General features: G+C 44.8%; 1 protein-coding gene across 1 annotated transcript in view; it reads left to right on the top strand.

Annotated features, from left to right (window-relative positions):
* Positions 1 to 3,228, top strand: part of LOC116686565 (serine/threonine-protein phosphatase 2B catalytic subunit alpha isoform) — a 67,301-nt gene that overhangs the window by 46,746 nt on the left and 17,327 nt on the right. The window contains 1 exon segment of the mRNA XM_032511589.1: positions 703 to 797. Coding sequence (XP_032367480.1) covers positions 703 to 797 — 95 coding nt within the window.

Here is a 3,228-nt window from a genome sequence, read left to right on the forward strand (position 1 = left end):
ATGTGATGGTTAAGTTTTGTCACTATATGTGCTTTACTTCACATTCAAACAGTGCTTCTTGACTAGCCGACTCGTCCATTATTCATCAGTAGCTATCACTTCACCCCGGGTTTCTAACAAAGAAACTGGAAAGCCTCTTTTTTTTTTCCAAACGGGCAGGTGGGTGGATGTGTCGAGCTAAACTCCCTCTTACCGAGGTCAGAGCAGTGGGATGCACAGCGCACAGTTGTTTACCAGTGCACTCCCACAGCGTGCTCACATGGGACCCCTCACCACATCTCCCATGAGGTCTCGGCCCCAACCCCACCTTAGACCACACAAACAATAATGTTGCAGAGTTCCATCTATGTTTTTCCTTGCACCTTTAAAAAAAAACAAAAATAGTTGATGCAGTGTGTGGTGCAGCAAACAAATCATCCAAACCCCCAAACGCAGCACAGCCGCTCGCCGGGAGATCAGAGCCATTGGGTTGGATTCAGTGGGATAACTCCTCCAGGGCATGTTTCACAGGGGGATTCACTCTTCTGAGGCCAAACCGAGATTCCCCCCCAAGACAAACACACCAGCTGTAGTAAAACAAGAGGCCATATAAACTGTTGCTGCTAATCATATCCCGAGGGTTGAACACCGATGATTGATCCATGAGTAAAAGTAGTGTAAGGGTTTACTAATGCTTACCTCTCCTTTTGAACGTTGCACCAGATATCGCATGTACAGAAAGAGTCAGACCACTGGCTTCCCGTCCCTCATCACCATCTTCTCTGCACCCAACTACCTAGATGTCTACAACAACAAAGGTAAGAAGAAGGGATATTTCATTTCCAGGCTTCAGTGGCTCATAACCACACACCATGAATACCACAGTGTCATATTTATGAGTTGCCTCAGGGTGACACATCACATTTAAAGACAGGTGGCTCAGGATCTAAGGAGGTCTCAGAGTTGTGCATTTAATGACAACATTGGGACATTCCTTAATTCTTTTTTTCATGCCAATTTGCCATCACAACAAGGGGCAATTAATAACATTACCTTCAATAGAATGGAGCTTTCATTCATGTTATTAGTGACACATGCAGTATGCTGTTACTTGAATGACAAGTAAAAATGTGTGCATTGCAAAACAAAGCCAGCCTGTTTTGGCTCTGGTTTAGTCCACTTACTCGTGAAAAAAATCCGTATTTTGCTTGTTTTTGGCTGTCTTCGCTTTCTCTTCTTCACTTTGCACTGGGCAAGTACCATACAGTTGAGTTGTGGGAGTGTGTTTTTTAACCAGGATTTTATATCTGGAAGATAATAAGAGTTTGACCAAAACGTTGCACTGGAGAATGGAGTGTTGATTCTGAGTGGGACAGTTAGCACTAACAAGCTTTTTACATAATGGGAGACCTTTGTTTTAATCTCAATATCATCATATGATGCTTAATGGAGTTTTAAAAGACTTGTCTTGTCTTTTGTTGGAAGTTATATTGTGTAATTGTGTTAACAGACCTAGTTTCCACTAGTTTATATTTAACCCGATATGGTAAAAAGGTCTTCAAGAGTCTTAAGTTTCACTTATACAGTGTATTGGACAACTATTCTAGCCCATATCCACTGTACTCAACATTGTGGTTGCAGTAGTGCATTTGACAACTGGTCAATGACAAAAATCTCTGCGACTGCTGATTGTGGTGAGGTCAGCTCAGGGATGAAGCTGGTGAAGAATTGAAATGGCCCGGTGCCGGTTGACTTGGCACCTGGTGGCGCCCGATGCTGTGCTACAGTGCCCACGCAGCAAGATGGGCTTGCCTTTGTGCTGTGAGTCAGCACTTTTCCCCCGGAGAACAGACAGTATCGGCTTCAGCTGTGGGGGCATGTTTGAATGGAGGCGGCAGTGGGCAAACCACAGGAAATGGAAATGGGAAGGAAAGAGTGATGGTGATGGTGCTAGTGCACGCTGTTTTGCAATTCCTTCTGGTGATGAAATGCCATAACAGGGCTTTATACCGCAGTGCTGCGGGTGTGAGTTATTACACAAGGGAGTCAGGGTTGTCCTTTTCGGTTTCCATTTGGCACAGTTGCACGTGTGTTTCTGTGACCTACGATGAGGTCTCATGTGTTTACTCTTTGCCTCCATGCCGCCTCCTCTGCACAATAAGGAAAGTGGAGACTGTTTCTTGACAGGCAGTTTGCCTGTCTGCAGCGTTGTTTATTATTAGGACCCCATTTGTTCCATGCCAACTAGTCTTCGAGGTCTCATAGTCAACACAATACAAACAAACTGATGTCAAGCACATGTTGTTTTTACTTTTGGCAGCCAATCGCCTGGCAAATCATTTGCACCTCTCAAGCTCTATGGACCAGTCAAAAGTATGGAAAATGATTGGGTCTGCACCCTGTTCTCAGCTGCTCCTGGCTGACCTTCAGCTGATAAAACCGTGGTTATCAGAAAGAAAACCATTACTCTTGTTTGTTTTTAGAGCTGACTTCATTTAGACACACATCGACATCTTACCTGGCAGGACCACATGTTCTTTATTTCTCTCATTATTCACTGTAAAGGAGACCCTCTCTTCTCTTTGCCTAAATCTGTCATAAAGTGACAAGAGTTTAGGCTTAAAATGCAAATATGAAAGCAGAGAAAAACAGCGACTTCTAAGCAAATAAGTATCCCTCAAGCTAAATGTCCTGCCAGAGATTTGATGTTAAAGCTCTTAAAACTACAACAAGTTGTGGTAATGTAATTACTTGGTTCCCATTTCCCTTTATCAATCATCTGCCTGATGTATATTAAACCCCCACAGTGGCACAATTCCATAAAACAGGCCCAGCTAACCAACACAGCCCCGTCAGTCCTGTTGACGCTCTTCTCGTCAGTCATGTGGGTGGGGTTCACTGGCAGACCCAAAGCCTCTGTAATGAATCGGGATGTGGGGAGGGGGCATCAGAAGGTCCCATCAATATAGTGCTGGGAGTTGGCCATATTAACCAATGATACCTCTTCACGTGGGTGGAGGAGTAGCCCTTTTCTGCGGATATCTATGAGGCACGGAACAACTCCTCCGCCACGCGTGACGATGAATGGAGGCTGTAGCTGAGTCAGGATCATCAACACATATACAGTATATGGTTCTAGAAAGATAGAGCCCAGCTTCAGGTATGCCACCCGTCCTTCTTCCCTTCAAGTCCAAACGTTGGCTTTGCAGTTAGTGGCAGGCGCTGACCAGCTGTCCATCGCAGCTCTGA

Source organism: Etheostoma spectabile, unplaced genomic scaffold (genome assembly GCF_008692095.1).
Source record: "Etheostoma spectabile isolate EspeVRDwgs_2016 unplaced genomic scaffold, UIUC_Espe_1.0 scaffold394, whole genome shotgun sequence".
NCBI classification, from domain to species: Eukaryota; Metazoa; Chordata; class Actinopteri; order Perciformes; family Percidae; genus Etheostoma; species Etheostoma spectabile.